At 39.8% G+C, this 15,096-nt stretch overlaps 1 protein-coding gene across 8 annotated transcripts in view; it reads right to left on the bottom strand.

Annotated features, from left to right (window-relative positions):
• Window positions 1-11,475: 11,475 nt before the first annotated feature.
• The window catches only part of ANO1 (anoctamin 1), an 82,617-nt gene continuing 78,996 nt past the window's right edge, over window positions 11,476-15,096 (bottom strand). For all 8 annotated transcript variants that reach the window (XM_069804115.1, XM_069804117.1, XM_069804113.1 and 5 more), the window contains one exon: window positions 11,476-14,177. In XM_069804115.1, coding sequence (XP_069660216.1) covers window positions 13,917-14,177 — 261 coding nt within the window. In that variant the 3' untranslated portion in view covers window positions 11,476-13,916. The remainder of the gene's footprint in view (window positions 14,178-15,096) is intronic.

The following is a 15,096-nucleotide window of genomic DNA, read 5'->3' as shown; positions in this document are numbered from 1 at the left end:
CGGCACGGCCGGTCTAACGCTGTGCAGGAGGAGCAGGGCCGGCTCCCGGCGCCTCAGCCTTGGCCGAGCCCTGAGTTGAGGGAGCCGTGGGTTCCCCGTTTAATACAGAATTAGTGGACTTCTTGTGAGCACCTGCACCTACAAGGGTTACTTTTTGGTTTTGGTTTGTGGGGGTTTTTTGCCAAAGGGGAAAACGAGAGGTACAAGGACGAAAGGACTCGCTCGACGAAGAGCAAGAAAGGCCACGTCGGAGCCCTGCTCCCAAAGAAACACTAGTGCCGTGGGGTTCCTCCATGGCGGCTGCCCAGGAAAACAGCCTCTGCCCTCTGTGCATGGCCTCGGCTGCCCCCGGAGACCCCCCCCACCTTCTCCTGGAAACACAGGGCTTGCAGCCTGGGCTTTGTTCCTCACAAAGATTATTTGTGACATAAAATAACTCCTGACCTTTAAAAGGGAAGAAACAGGGCAAGTGTTAAGTCCCTGTATTTTAAAGGCAATTTTTATACAAGGTGAAAGGTTGTGAACTTCTCTTAAATGGGAAGGTTCAAGTTCATCCCATTATTTTGTAGGTCCCCAAAGTTCAGAAAAATCACAATTTTTTCTTCACAGCACGTGTAGGTAGTTCAGAGATTTCCTTGTTCCTTCTGTGAACACTGGGATGTTGATTCACCAAGCTACCCCATTACTAAATTGTTTCCAGTACAGCCTTTAATTTATTATTGTTGCAACACACAAATAGACCTATGGTCCTTGTCATAAAAAGATTGCTGTCTCAGATACCCGCACTTAAGCGTTATCATCTTCCGCATCTCCTTCTCCAGTCTCACATTCCAACGTGAGGAACAACTCCTACTCCCAAAATATTTCCAAAACTCCCACAGGCACAAGCCCTCCTTAGATAAAACCTCTAGATTTTCAGCATCCTGTTTCAGTCTGTTATGCAGAGCTAGGCTTACACATGGTCAAGAGAGCCAATATATGGAACTGGCTACACGCATGAAGCCCATCTGTGCAGCCACAGCAGTGGGCACAACGATATAAGAAAATACATATTTCATACTGAATACAAGATTTGTTTCCCATATAATCCTCCCACGTTATGTGAACATTGGGCAGCCTCGTCTCCTCCAAGTAAGCATTCCCTTAAAATAATTTCCTTTGCTACAGCATTAGCAATGTCTTCTTTGATTTTTAACCAGATAATCCTAAAATTCACAATAAATTTGGGACTTCCGTCAGCCTCCTTTCCCCTCCCACGCCTTATGTTCCTCATCGAGGAAAGATGTCGGGGTATCTAATCTGACATCCTTAAAAAGCAGCTAACCTACATATTACTCCCAGTCTCTCAGGTAAAATATTAAACCTGTTTAAAAAAAAATTTGTTTAGTCCCTAAATGCTGCAAATTGGAGGGAATGAACCTGTTGCAGGGTCTCATGGTAAAGTAAACAGCAAGAGGAACTGGCACTAAGAATTTGAGCTGGGATGTGTTGTGCCTGAGTTGAGAGATGTATTTTCTTTCTGCAGGCCTGAACATACTTTAAACTGAAGGAAAGAACATTAATAAAAAGGGTAGTGTGATGCCAAGGAGAAATATATTTGCAGTGTGTGGATTAATTTAGAAAGCAGATGTAAGCCCTAGTAACATTACAAGAAGTATAAGATCCAGTTAAATAACATCTCATTTTAATTTTGCCAAGGAAGATATAACTACAAAATAGGAGGACCCAAATCACATGATGCATAGTTTGTGCCTGGTGATGGCAGCTGGCTGAATTCAGAGACAAGGCTACGTGATGAAAGTCTAAATCAGTGTAATTTATACCTTTATTCTCTATCCCTTGACATGCAATTGAAAGCAACAGCAACTGAGATTTTAATAGGTTCATAGGAATTTAGCGGCCAGATTCAGCACTGATGTACAAGGAGGTGTGAAAGCAATTCCATACATTAGTGTAATTCTAAGGGAGTCTAAATTAGTAACAAACATGGAACTAAAAGATACAAATCATCATTTAATTAAGATATAAATCATCGCTTAAATGCTTTTAAACTCACTCAATGCCTGGCATAGTGATTTAGTAGTTCCTTTTATTATGTCTGAATCTGACCCATTAACTCTACTTTGACACATTCACAGATGAAAATACCCAAGCAACTTGCTTTCCTCCAGTTATTTCCTTTGAAAGCGGTTCATGGGACTTTAGCAAAGAAAGTATTTGCCAAGGTCAACAGATCATAACCGCTCCACATCTGAATAAAACTTAATAGAAATGATTTATTAGACTAGCTCAGATTTCAGTGGTAAGTTTCTCAGAAATTTAAGTGCTATGAATGATCCAGTTCCTAACCAAATAATTTAGAGGTTTCTTGAGGCAAGACGATTCCTTACAAAATACTGCAGAGGGAGCTCGAAGCCTGGGAGTGTTTCAACCTGAGCATTTCGACTTTATGGTCTTTGCTGGAGGAGCAGGGCAAAGAGAGAAAAAACCGATTCATTTCTGCCGGGCCTTCAGTGAGGAGTTGCTCACCAGGACATTCAGGCAACAAACACCCATTTAGAGACTGTGGACACGAAACGGCGAAGCCCGTGGCTGCCTTTTGCGAGGCCTGTGCGCCGTCACGTTATGTGAATAGACGTGGGTTGGCTGAAAGTTTGCTTGAGAGGGTTCATGACTTACTAAACAGCTGCTTTAAAAAGCGGTATATTAATCCACATGCCCTGAATAGTAAACGTTTTGGTAAAATGTATGTGGCTGTACTGAACCACAGGTGACTGAGATGAGTTTGCGTGGAAACTTTGGAAGATGCTTTGTGTTTTCCAGCCAAGGCAACCTACATTTCTGGCTGGCCCATCTTCTTTGCTCTAGCATCGTACTCTGATCTGCTGTGGGGCTGTGGAAATGTCTGACAGTTTCTGCAGGTGCTGCAATCTCTCTGATGTAATCTGATTTGCTATTAGCGCTCATTAACAAGTATACGAGTTGCTGAGTCCACCTTTGATGACTGTTTTCTCTATTACTGTCAAGCAACTTACTCTTGATATGACAAATAGCTTTCTGTAAATATTAATAGCTTGCCTCCTCTTTTCAGCCAGCCCCTTTTCTCTAACAAGGGATGTGCTTGCAGCCTGCTGTTGACACACTAGTACTAGTTTCAATCTAGCGATTTCAGATGCTGATTGCAACATAGCTACTCCAGCACAGTTCATGGCACGCTCAAATCAGAGATGGTAACACAGATATTCAAAGAAACTCTACATTGGTAGAGTTTCTGGTGTTAATACATGTATTCTTCTTCTTTGCTTTTGTTCTAAGCTACATACCTACTGCTTGTACATACTTTGCTTACCTTTGATAAGTTTTAAAGCTCAAATCGCTGCTGTTAGTCAGTCCTGTTGCATGAGGTAAAGCTCTGCTCCTGGGTTTGTAAGGTGCAAAGATGTGCTCCTGTAGGATTTCCTGCATGGTTTTACAGAGCAGAGAGACGTGACTCAATGGATCAGGACTGTATCTTGACAGACTTGATGGTGTAGTTGCTTTAAATAATATGTGGGATGAAGAGATAGTCAATACTTATCTTCAGAGGCAGGAGCTGGAATCAAGTCAAGGAGAGCTTGCTGGTCTGCTGCTGTTTCTTTACAAGCTGCTTAATGGTACTTATTAAATTGGCTGTGCTGATTGTCCAGGGGAAGGTAGAATTGCCAAAGGGGTATTTTTTTTTCTTTTTTTAGCAAGGGGAAGGAAAAAGGGGAATATTCATACAGTGGAGGTGGCATCAAAATTCAAAGCATTCCATTGTGATAAAAGAAATCTATATGCTGATGCACACCCTGCAGGTGGAAGGCACCGTGCTTTCAAAAGCCCCATAGCTAGAGAGGGGGGTACTCTTGCCTTTTTGAGGGAGTAATGAGAAACATGGTGGGATACAGTTTCTAGTTGCCTGAGACCATAGGAACTGGAGTATTTAGGAGGTACAGTGTTTTTAAATGAAGCAGCTTTGATAACTTTTGTAACTTATCAGGGAATTCAATCGCAAATAACCCAGGGTGAATTTAAAATTCTCATCCCTGACAGTTCTGAGACACAGGTTGGACAAACTTCTTGGCATAGACTAAATATATTTAATCCTGTCTCAGTGCTGAGAAATTGTTTCTCTTTTGAGGTCCAGTCAGTTGTACACTTCTTTTATTATAACTGCCATTCTCTCTCAAGGGAATTAGGAGCATCTCAGTTTTACTTTGTTGTCTTCAAGATAAGAGCAGTATTAAAAAAATGCAAACCCCTCCCTGCTATCTGAATTGGGCAATAACAGGTTTTTTGTTTGCTTGCTTTTTTACTCCCACGGTGAATAAACTGATTTCCATAAAATTTCTTAATGTACTTATTCAATGCCTCTCATTTGTTGTTTGCAAAATCCTACAATGTACATTTTCAGAAAAGACAAGACAGTTTCTGCATTTTCTTTTTGAATGAATTGATCTGTCCATGTTTCTTTTGTCAGATACTACCTCTCTGTTGCTATAACATCTAGTGTAGAAAGAAGTGCTCTAGTGAAGAAACTATTTGTGAAGAGACTTAGGATCCTAGGAGAAAACTGTCTGTGACAAAAAGGCCTATAAGAAATGTCAAATTATTGTGGGTTGAAAGAGAGAAAATTAGAAGCAGAGTGTGGGAAAAGTAAATAAGTATTGAAAAGAAAGTGAACTCCAGCATGAATAGGTTGTATACAGATAAAAGATCTGGCCAAGTAACAACAACAACAAGCAATAAGTTGTTAACAGATGCTTGAACTTAATATTGAAACAGAAGAAGTGTTGATATAATTCTGTTGATATAGTTCTGTTGTGTTATTGTTGGCAGAAGAAGTTAGTTTAACTTTAGGGGCAGGGTAAATTATAGACTTTTGTTTATTTTCTCCTGCTAAAAACCTCTGACTTGGCCTTTTACCTATTTTTGTAGTGAATTTTCATCATACCATGTAAGTATGAAATAATTCAGACAAACATTTCACATGTCAATAAAGCTATGTGTATATATTAGACCAGCACATTTCATTCCTCTAAACCGTATTTATTACTTAAGCTCTGCAACATCAATTTTGTACTTGGAAAAACAGACGAACAGAGAAAACAGAAAATGAGGGTTGTCTGCACAGGAATGTCATTGTGAAATAAGCCAGGGAGGAAATAAAAAAACTCCCCAAATAGCAGTGAATTATCATTAGATCTCTTTTTGGGCCCTTTCTATTTCTATTCTATTTGGTTTCTGCTGGAACTAGACTAAGCCGACATGTAGAGCACTGAAAGCGTCTGCTCTCTGAGGGTTACCTTAGAATTGCCATGTGAGGCAGCTATTCTGAGCAATTTCCTCCTGAAATAAACCTACAGCAGAATATGATATAGAGATGCCAAATCTCGTGTTAACTTATGCTGAGGCACGTCCACACACCTGTCTTCTGCAGTGCCGCACAAAGATACCGGTGTGGGTCTGAAGGCGAAATATCTCCCTTAGGGTGGTGAAGAGCCACCGAACTTAAGTCATTTGCGAGTCCAACACTTGCTCCGACCCACTGACTCTCAAACCCATACTGGAGACCCTGCCCCACTGCGCAGTGGTGGGCTCTGTGACTGGTTGAGAATGAACCAAACGAAGTTAAGATAAGAACGGGAAGTTGCTATTCATCCAGGGAAATAATCCAGTGGTTCGCTTTGCCAGGCTTGAAAGCTAATACTAATTAATTTCTGAAGAGTATACACATTTGTTCTTTATTTTCCTGAGCTGCTGTATTGCCAGTTCCCCCAAAAAACATGAAAAAGTAAATACTTACCACATTAAGATTTATTTTCTTGGATAGAAAATAAACAGAGGTGTTTTTCTTTGGTCTCCTTCTCTGCATTGGAAAATACAATATTCTGAGCAGCTATAAAAAAGGTTAACTTAATTTTTTTTTTTTTTTTTTTTTTTTCAGAAAATGGATCAATTTTGCACTAGTTTGCACCACTTGGAAGTATTTCTTACAAGCATGCAAATAGTCCTGTACCACAGGACTTCATTCTCCCACCTAAGGAAAGGGTTTTTTTCCCCCCTTTTCCTACTGGGTACAGCAGTACTCAATTGTCTGCTACAGAGCATTGCAGTTGAAAAAGTAGCAGCAGGGATTTATTTTTTTAATCTGTGAATATTCCAGCTCTAATCTCTTCTGCATTAACAGACCCTGCTTGGGACCTGGTCATTGTCACGAACGTGGTGTGAAAAATGTAACCTTTTTTGTAGCTATGTCTCTGCATCCAGCCTGCAGAATGGCCACTTCACAGACCAGAAAATATCTAAATGGGCCTCTAAATGTCTCCCAGAGTTACTAAAATCTCACTTTAATAAATATAAACGAATGAGCCTGGCCACACTTGCTTGATTTCTCAGTTAAACTCAGGTGTTGTGAGCTCACTACAGTGACTGGAGATAATGACAAACCAAGAGGGGGGGATACATTTCCTAAAAACAAGTATTACCTTAGATATCTGTGATTGGCAGTAGAATTACCCATTAGAGTAAAGATCAGTGGATATTTGCTCTTCCCTTCAAGAATGTGCCAGTACATTATTTTCCGTCTGAGTCATTATCTCACCATCCTTGAAGTTGGAAGGTGTAAGTTTTTTTTCAAATCCGATTAGCAAGGGAGTGCCTTGTCTGCTCAAACACAGTACAGTTATTATCCAGAGTGCTCATTTCCTTTTAAAACGTGAATAGTTTTATGCAGCCATTAAGTGACACAGGATATGACTAGGTTAGTTACTCATAGGGATTTAGATACAATAAATAAGAAAGTAAATCTGGTTTCGTCATCCCCCTCCCTTGATTCTTGGGGCGGGGGGGAAGTATTATTTTCTGCTCTCTAAAGAAACACTTTAATTTGAGCTAGTCTGCAGCGTTGTAGTCAGAACCAGATACAAGTTAGTCTTAAGCCACAATTTGGAATTCATTTTCATACACAAACATAATGGAAACTTGTTGCATTTATTCCCAGAGATGAAAAGTCTGTGAAGGAGCGTGACTTACTGAGAGAAGCATGGATTAATATAATACAATATATAGCATTTATATATTTTCCTTTCAGTCTGTAAACCTTAGAAGAAGTAAGGAAGTTATACACACCACAGCTTTGTCTGCCTACCCTCAAAAAATTCACGTACTGCATTTTCTTTTTTCTTGAGCTGTTCTTGTTCAGATATACAACTGAAATTAAATGACTTGCAACCTAAGATCAGAGCCAAGCTCACTCTCTCTTGTTTCTCAAATATACACATAAACATACAGGTTTGCTGTTATTCACCAATTTTGGAGTGAGGCTTTTTAAAGCAGAAGTAGCCTGTATTACATCTTTGCCAAGTACCTGAACCTGGAAGTGATTAACTGTCATTTCTTATCCACAAGAAGACCCAGAGATGATTACCAGCTTAGCCCTACAGCTCTTTTTGGTCAGAGCTAAAAGACAAGCATCATAAAGATGCGGAGAAATTCGGATTCAGAAGTAAAACTAAAAAAAGAAGTGAAGAGGTTTAGCAGAATTTCAGAACTGACTGTCCGTTCCACTTCTTTAGCTCTTTGAAGCCAGGAAGAAGATGTAGCTGAAATTCACATTAATTTACTCTCAGGACTTTCACTGTTCCTTCCCTGCTCCCAACTCCCTCCCACTCCCAACAGTGCCTGAGTAGAGTAAAATACCTAAATAACTCTAGGAGTGTGGCCCAGAATCCACCAGACTGCAGAGCCGTTTCGTTACGCACACCATCTCTTGCTGACCTGAGAGGTCACGCAGTAAACCTGGAGTAGTCTAGCCTGCTAAAATTTATTACTTTCCCACTTAATGGTTAATCGCTTATAATTACCTACCTTCTTTACCTACAGATGTATCTTGAAGATTAATACATTAAGAAATGTGAGCTGCTCATCTAATTACACGCTCCTACCAGGACAGATGGGAATTCCATGCTCGTGAGCACTGTGCCGCGATGATGCAACGCTGCCGTCTCGGTTCAAAGCGGGCAGCACAGGCAGATCGGCCACTTACCTGCACATCGCCTTCGGGGCTTGAGAGACTTACCTGCTACAGAACCACAGGGCTTGTACCAACGGGGACCCAACTTCAATGTCGGGAGCTGCGTGAGAGTTTATAAATCGTTCTGATCAACGTTAAAAATAAGTGTGTTCCTACAGGAACTGTTTATTTTTGATCGCCGAGGATCACGGTATTATTTGCGATTCAGCACATCAGTGGAGAAGGCACAGTCAACAGGCCCTCACTGACTCTGGAAAGGTCTTCTCTTTCTTACTCTGTTTTCATCCATTTCCTTCCAAAGGACCAAAGCCTTCCAGCTTTCATCTGAACACAAGACCAACAGTGTTGCACTGCTCGGCAGGATGAGATTGCACATCACAACAAAAACATTGGCAAAGGCTACCTGATAACCTACTTACAAGATGGCCTCATCTTAGGAAGCGATTCTTTTTCCAGAAAAGCAACTTCTGTGGCTGATCTGCCAGCTAACTTGGATCTGAGAACATCAGCCTTTTCTTCCTCCCTTCCCTATCGGCACCTTTTCCCTAGCCTCCATCTCTTATATTTCAACTAGAGAAGATGGGAACTCTTTTTTCATTTAGAAGTAAAAACAGGGAATAACCTTTTCTTCTGCTCTAAGAAAGATTGCTTAACTACCTGCATTTAACTCTTGCTCTGAAAAACGGATTTTGTTACGCTTTTAAGTTTGTTCAGCACAAGCACTCTGCTAAATCTTTTGTGTTTTGATTCTTTTTCTCATGAGCATCGGGGTAGATACGTTTCCATTTTGGCATGAATTTTCTCACACAGGCGGAACTAAGCAGGTGAAAGCTATGACCTCAAAACTTTCAAACTTGTGTAACTAAGTCCACATGACTCTGTCATGCCTTTCATTTTCTGAGCCTTTACCTTGTGGAAGCTAGCACAACAGCGTGCACAACTCTTTTCTGCTCACACAACTCATCTGTATCAATATATTTTGGCTTTAGCTGACACTCTGCGTTATAAAAGTACCGTACAGTAAGTGCCACGAATTTTTATTGTAAGTGGAACCAATCATTCAATAAGCAATGCTCAGTCTCATGCAAAGTGTGCTGCAGTCAAAGGGAATCAAAGGAAATATTTTCTTTGGCTTCAGGTGGCCTCGAATCAGGCGGCATGCATGGTATTAAAAAATAAAGAAAGAGCTTAAAATTAAAAAGAAGCCACATTAATAGTTAGCTGCTCCTTCAGAAAGGCCTGTTGGGTAAAAAAAGAAGGAAGTTAAAAAAAGAACTTTGGTTTTTCTCTGCTGTACTAAAAATGGCATATTGTGTTTGGTCATGAAATAAATAGTACTCAAATGTGCAAAGAATTGAACCAGAGTTTGAATGGAATCCATATAAATTTTAAGACACGGTTTCTTCAGGGGCAAAAGGAAAAAAGACTTGTTTACTCTGAAGACTTCCTAGGAAAATATAAATGGACTCAAGTGATCTACAAAACTTCAGGAGAATTCAGACTCCTGAGGTAACAAGATGAGAAGTAAATTCTTTTATTATTGGAAATCACAACAGCCAAAAAGATCATTAACCGCTCAGGACCAGAGAGCATTGAGGGTTTAAAAATAGAAATGTGTCTGTGCCTTGACTTGAGACTTATTCACCCTTAAGTTATTTAAGACTGCAAAATATTTGTAAGACAGTATCTTAGAAACACAATGACATGGAAATTCAGAAGATTCAGACTCGGACTGTCAACACAATAGGGTGGGTATGATTTCCTCCTCAGATACACCGACTGAAGTTGTGTCTTTGCCACAAACTGGGTAGCAAAAAGCAAACAGCATGTTTTAGTAGTGGTTCAAAAATGGTCTACACAGCCAGTTCCAGCTGTAGTTTTTCCTACTATTGTCTGCATTTGCTCTTGGACCAAGTATACCAGTATAATGATTTTCCTGTTTAATACATTGATACAATAGGTTTTGGCTTTTTTTTTTTTTCCTTTGATCAAAGCAAAATGGGGTTTTGTACTTACAATTTTGTGGCAGAAGCATGCCAAAACCAGGCTGAATGCACATCGTGGAGATAGTCAAATCAATACAGAATTCAGCTGTATTTGTATGAATACAAGTATTGCTATCTTTCATCAAACCTGGCCTGTATGGTAGCTGTGAGTCACATCGAGGTATTTTCAGTTATTTCTTGGTCACTTCCAGATCCCCACTTCTCTGTATCAACTTTCTTTTTTTTCCCCTCTTCCAGTGAATCTTTACTAGCATGATCCTGCCTCAGATTTGCTATTGGTAAAACCAAAACTTGTTTCTACTTGCATCACAGATATGAAAAAAACTTTCACGAAAAGTACCGCAAGTGCAGCGCAAACCGTTTTCTGGAAGGCATTAACTTCTATCTAATGAGCTCCTATCTACTATTTTGTCTTTAAGAAATGACAAAACCAAACCAGTTACCAACGAGGCAGTGATTTAGCTGCTTCTGGTTTTCATATCCATTATCTCAGAACAGAATTCCCACCTTCTAACTAAATTTCATTAGTTAGAGCATTAATATTTTCTGGTAGAAAGGGAGAATTGGTGTGAAAGCTCATGCTTTGCCTTCTCACAGAACAGGTAAATGGGAGGAGGAGAAAAAATTGGAAACGGCAAGTCAGGTTCTGAGCCCAGCTTTGCTTGCACAGGTCCCACAAGGCAATAAAAATGGGATGTACACAGTGTAGCATTTCTGCTTCCTCAGCTACTTCCCTTCAGAGCTGCATTGAGCAAGACACAGTCCAAGAAATCCCTGAGTTTCATTCCTTTAGTTTTACCATTTCATTTTTTTCTTAATAATGAATACATTTTTCAATTTAAATGAACAAACCAAATAGCATTCTTCCTCGTTACGAGCTCATTTCAAATGTCTTAGTGAAGGCTCTTACATGTTACGTTCTGCTAAATGCCAAAGACTAAAATCAGAAGAAAATTAAAGCTCCCAGGCTAAGATCCATCACTTGATATTCAAAGTCTATGGTGCAGCCGTCTACGTCTGCGCTAGAAGGCAAACATCCCTTTGTGCTCTCGGAGACAGATGCAACTTAGGTGGGATTCGCTTAATCTCAAAGTGGGTATCTAAAGCAGCTGAACACAAGATTTACCTTCGACGTTGTTAGGAAGATGTCTATAAATGAAGTAGTCAATACCTGCAAGCAAATCTCAGTTTTGGCCTCTGCTGTCTGAGTACACAAGGAGCACTGGAAAGGGCATCGCAGATCCAGTTTTAGGCAAACTGTAACACAAATTATTGTATTTCTCAAATCTAACAGTACTCATAGTTGCACACTCAGAGCACAAGGAGGATTGGGAACAGACCCTGACAGGAGAAGCTCTTGCATATTTAAGTTTATTTCAAATAGGTGTTCAAAGAAAAAAAAAAAAAACGAACTAAAACAGATTTAGTATATATTTGCTTTTCTTAAAAAATGATTCCATGAAAGAGTTTTATAGTTATCTAAGTAGTAATACAGTTTTTATATACAAAATTCCATTTCAAACAATTTACTGTACAAAAGAAAGTATAAGCAACTGTTACTATTTCATGATTTCAGCAAATAATGAAAAATTCTCATAAGTATGTGTTCAGGATATAGTTCTACCATTTACAGGAATGTCAGTATTAAGCTGGGAATACTTTCGGCTAAGTATTTACAGATGAAATTCCCTTCAAGGAAGTTCCCCTAAGATTTCTCTTCAGAACAGGCAGTTCACGTTTGACTTTCTTCTGGATCTTTTGGGCTACCAAGGAATGAGAGGAAGAACACTTTTTCAACACAATGTATGGACAGAATTCTGCTTGATTTATTCCCACTCACAGTCCTATTGCAGTCAGCGGGCCTGATCTGGTAAACACTTATTACCAGGCATAATGCTTATTGCGTGAATAAATCAGGCAGGATTTGGCCCTACAGTAGTAAGCGATCATAAGTTACAAATTCTAAAAATAGTGACATTCCTGCAAGTCAAAATACAACAGAAACAATAGTTAACAAAATATAAGCCCTTTATTAATAAAAATCTTTGGTTGGATCAATATTTTAAATAAGCTTCAAGAATATTTGGTTAATACCATTTTCTTTCTTCCACATAATTTCTTTTCTGGTACCTTCTTTGGAGAGACTACAGAAAAATATCAAGTTTATCACATACTTTAAAACAAATAAATATATCAAAAGCTAAATATGGCATATTTCTTAAGTTCTAGCATTAATCTTTAAATTAGTTTGGCAAAGAAAAAAGAAAAGGAAAAAAGAAATAACTAACTTCTCTTGAAAACAGTCTTTTGACGCTTGGTTTTGTAACAAACCATACAGTAGTTAGACTTTAAAGAAATCTTTCATTTTTATTTTATTTTTCAGTTTTATATTTGTAATGCAAGTGCCATGGACAAGACAAAGCAATAAAAGAAATGAGGTTAATTGCACCGATATTATTTGGAAGTGCAGTTTATCGTTTGACAAAGCAAAACTAAAATGTACTATGCTTAAAAAGAGTCGTACTGATGGGATTTAGCTAGGCATCGTAAGTAAGGATTTTAGACTTATACTTTAAGGAAGCTCCTTGTACAAAAGATAGAGTATTTTAAGACAAAAGAAAAGTCCTGTAACTAACTGAAGGTCTGGTCCTGTAGCCCCAGTGCAGGCAAAACTTCCACTGAAGACAGTAAGTGGGACATGTTTTGGATTTACTCCTCCAGCACAGCCTCTGGGAAATGCCATTCAACAGCAGAAAGTCTGCAGGGGCAACTGGCTGTGAAAAAAAAACGGGTGCAGACTCCTTTCTCCTGCAGAGGATCGAGGGCTACAGAGAAAAACCCGGCTGAGAAAGGCATGTGCTAAAACAACAGGAAAAAGGGAATTTCCTCAGCAACAACAGTGTCTGAGTACTAGGCAGGGCAGTGTGAGTCAACTGGAGCTCTACGTGTGCTCGTTAATTCAGGGCATTTAACAAAATGCTCTGTGATCATCTACCTGCTGGGAGGATCTCCGAAACGGAGCTGCCGCTGCCTGGCCATGAGCAAGGAGCCGCTGGGGCACTGCTCAAACGCACCTGATGCACCCTGGGGCACTGAGGTAGCTTCATCCACATCAGTCGTACATCGGTAAAAAAAAAAACTTTTCCAGATTCACTTTTCTGATGTTTCTGAAGAGAGCAGCGCCCCGGTGAAGGTCTCGGGTACACGGCAGATTGCCACGAGTGCCCCACGCACCTGTGTGACTCTAAAGCTCGGCGGGAGCTCCGCTCGTTTCAGCCCTGCAGGTTCCAACAGAGATGTCTGCCAGCAGAGCTAAACCCTCTATGTTGGAAAGCAAGTCAGTCTGGTAGGCTTTACGTGGTTTCTCTCCTGCCAAAAGGAATACCAGGGCACACTCTAAAGCTGATTTTGCATATACGTTATCTAGTTACCCCATGGACCTTCAAGCCTGGGGTTCCCAAAGTATTTTAAATTAGTAGTATTACTATTACTTAAAATTTACCTTTATTTAGTTAGTTAATTAATAGGCTAAGGTCAAATTCTCAGAGAATATCTCTATCAAGACATACTAAGTACCTGCATTTATCAATGCACACCAACGTCAATAGTGTTATCTATCAATGAAATATAAAAATTCCCTGCATTACTGCTTGTGCAAAAGAAAAAACAACAACATTATCAGAAATAGAATGTGGTCCTCCATATTTGTAAGAAGAGCATTTCTCACAAAGATGGGAGCGAAATGGCAGCACATCCTTCAACATGCACCAGGTTGTCCATTAATTGAGTCCTGCCCTTTACGCGATGGCTTGTGTATCAGTGGAATGCCCCGACATACTCAACTCCCTCCTCTTCTATACGTCAAGAGGATATGAATGGCAGGAGGACAAGCTCCCGCTGTGGCTCCTGGAGAGTCTGGGGCTGTGATTGTTACAGTTTTCACCTTTTTTCTTGTCCTTGTCTTTCCAGGTTTCTAGCATTTGCAGCTTCCCTTGCTCTTCTCTCATGAAGACCTCCACCATGAGAACTTTTTCTTTATGAATCTGCTGACTAATGTCCTTGGGAATGTCTGGGATAATCCAGTCAACAAAGTCACTCATAAACATGACCAAGTTCTGAAAATGAAATTGTGAGAAAATGTCAGCAAGGTCAAATGAAAGGATGACTGTAGGGGAAGGGGCCATTTTCGGTGTACTTGGGAAGGAAGAATGAAGAAAGGACAGTATTTGAGTTGGGTTCAACTGCATGTCACAAGCCTAGTACTGAGCCAAATTCACCTCAACTTTTTGTTCGTGCTAGAAGTAGAGAAAAATGACAGACACAGATCTCTCTGATTTCTGTGCAAATGCTGTCACAGCCACGTAGAAATCCAAAGGAAATATTGTCATTGATAAATGGCTTACGAGTTTTACATCAGAAAGGCAGAAGCAAATAACAAGAGGTAAAATGATGAAAGTTAGTGAAATAGATTCCAATGAAATGCTTCTGATTTAAAAATAAGGTCTTTCACAGAAAGATACATATATTGTCAAAAAAAAAAAGGAATGAAAGTTTTGAAACAAGTTGTTTAGATAAGGCAGACTTAAAACACTTGTGTCACAATAACCAGCACCACCGCTGTGATCAAATAATGTCATTTAGTGAAAAATGACAAGATTTTGCCTTCTTGTTCAGACACAAGTAAAACTCTAACTGGGAAAATTTTGGAAATTTCATTTCTTGGCTAGGTCTAGAAACGATTTTGGATGAAATTTATGCTGCTTTAGTGAATTTGTTGATGTCCTACTGGAGAAATTGGTGGGACCCAATTAGTATCAGCCTTGTGCTTTGCTGCTCACTAAGGTCTTTAAGTTGCTTCTGTGTCAAACCAGTTCAGGGAATCCCTGGGGATGAATTTTCCACTGAGGATATATCTGGGCCTGGGTGGGTGGGAGGAAGAGGGTGAATGAGGATGGGCAAATTTCTTTGCTTTTCCATGAAACAGCTGAGAAAGAAGATATTTTCTTTGGCCTAATAACTTATTTCCAAAAGATG

The sequence above is a fragment of the Haliaeetus albicilla genome, chromosome 16 (genome assembly GCF_947461875.1).
Source record: "Haliaeetus albicilla chromosome 16, bHalAlb1.1, whole genome shotgun sequence".
Classification (NCBI taxonomy): domain Eukaryota; kingdom Metazoa; phylum Chordata; class Aves; order Accipitriformes; family Accipitridae; genus Haliaeetus; species Haliaeetus albicilla.
The sequence above is the reverse complement of the archived record's forward strand: the minus strand, read 5'-3'. Positions and strand labels throughout refer to the sequence as shown.